The 1,266-nt window shown below is 44.5% G+C and overlaps 1 protein-coding gene across 1 annotated transcript; it reads left to right on the plus strand.

Moving 5' to 3' along the window:
- Nucleotides 1-395: 395 nt before the first annotated feature.
- Nucleotides 396-1,031, plus strand: LOC138869038 (uncharacterized). Its single transcript, XM_070146626.1, has 2 exons — nucleotides 396-563; nucleotides 744-1,031. Exons 1-2 carry the CDS (start codon nucleotides 396-398, stop codon nucleotides 1,029-1,031), a joined length of 456 nt encoding a protein of 151 aa, XP_070002727.1.
- Nucleotides 1,032-1,266: the final 235 nt, after the last annotated feature.

Below are 1,266 nucleotides of genomic sequence, written 5' to 3' on the forward strand. Positions count from 1 at the left end.
TGTGGATTGGCTGACCAAGTCCGCACACTTCATTCCAATTAGGACTACCTACTATTCAGAGCGGTTGGCTGAGATTTATGTCTGCAAGATTATTCACCTTCACGATGTTAATTTTAGATCGGGGCACGTAGTTTACATCGTAGTTTTGGAGATCCATGCAGCGAGCGTTGGGAACCCAGGTTGAGTTGAGCACAATATTTCACCCTCAGACGGATGGACAATCCGAGCGCACTATTCAGATATTGGAGGATATGTTGCGCGCTTATGTCAAAGATTTCAAGGAATCTTGGGATCAGTTTCTGCCGCTCACGAAGTTTTCCTACAATAACAACTACCAGTTGTGCATTCAGATGGCTCCATACGAGGCATTGTATGGGAGACGGTATTGATCTCTAATGGGTTGGGTTGAGCCAGGTGAGGCTAGGCTATTGGGTACTGACTTGGTTCAGGATGCTTTGGACAAGGTTAAATTGATTCAGGATCGGCTTCACAAAGCAAAGTCTAGACAGAAGAGTTACCTCAATAGGAAGGTTCATGACATTGCTTACATGGTTGGGAAGAAGGTAATGCTCAAGGTTTCACCCATGAATGGTGTTATAAGGTTCGGTAAGAAGGGGAAGTTAAGCCTTCGGTATATTGGGCCGTGTTAGGTGCTTTAGAAGATTGGAGAAGTAGCTTATAAGCTTGCCTTGCCGCCTAGTCTATCGAGTGTTCATCCATTATTTCATGCTTATATGCTCCAGAAGTATGTCGGTGATCCACCTCATGTTTTGGATTTCAGCACGGTTCAGTTGGATAGTGATTTGACTTATGATGTAGAGCCGGTGGCTATTTTGGGTTGGCAGGTTTGGAGGTTGAGATCAAAGGACATAGCTTTAGTGAAGGTGCAGTGGAGAGGTCAGCCAATTGAGGAGGTTACTTGGGAGACCGATCAGGAGAATCAGAGTAGATATTCATGCCTATTTGAGACTCCAAGTACGTTTCTAGACTCGTTCGATGACGGACGATTATTTAAGAGGGGGAGGATGTAATGACCCCGCCAGTCGTTTTGAGAGTTGTTGCCTCGTTCCCTGCTCATCTTATGCTTAATAGATGCTACGTGACTTGTTGAGGTAGTTGGTTCTGTTCCGGGGATGTTTCAGAATGTGTTGAGACACTTAGTGTCACAGTTGGAAGCGTAAGTTGAAAGGGTTGACCAGATGTTAACTTGTGTGTAAATGGCTCTGGAATAGAGTTTTGATGGTTTCCTTAGCTTTGTTGAGTATT

This window comes from Nicotiana sylvestris, chromosome 5 (assembly GCF_000393655.2).
Source record: "Nicotiana sylvestris chromosome 5, ASM39365v2, whole genome shotgun sequence".
Classification (NCBI taxonomy): domain Eukaryota; kingdom Viridiplantae; phylum Streptophyta; class Magnoliopsida; order Solanales; family Solanaceae; genus Nicotiana; species Nicotiana sylvestris.

Coding starts and splice junctions, on each gene's coding strand:
- LOC138869038 (XM_070146626.1), top strand. CDS start 396: ATGGGTTGGGTTGAGCCAGGTGAGGCTAGGCTATTGGGTACTGACTTG. Junction 564..743: donor CTTACATGGTTGGGAAGAAG/GTAATGCTCAAG, acceptor TATATGCTCCAG/AAGTATGTCGGTGATCCACC.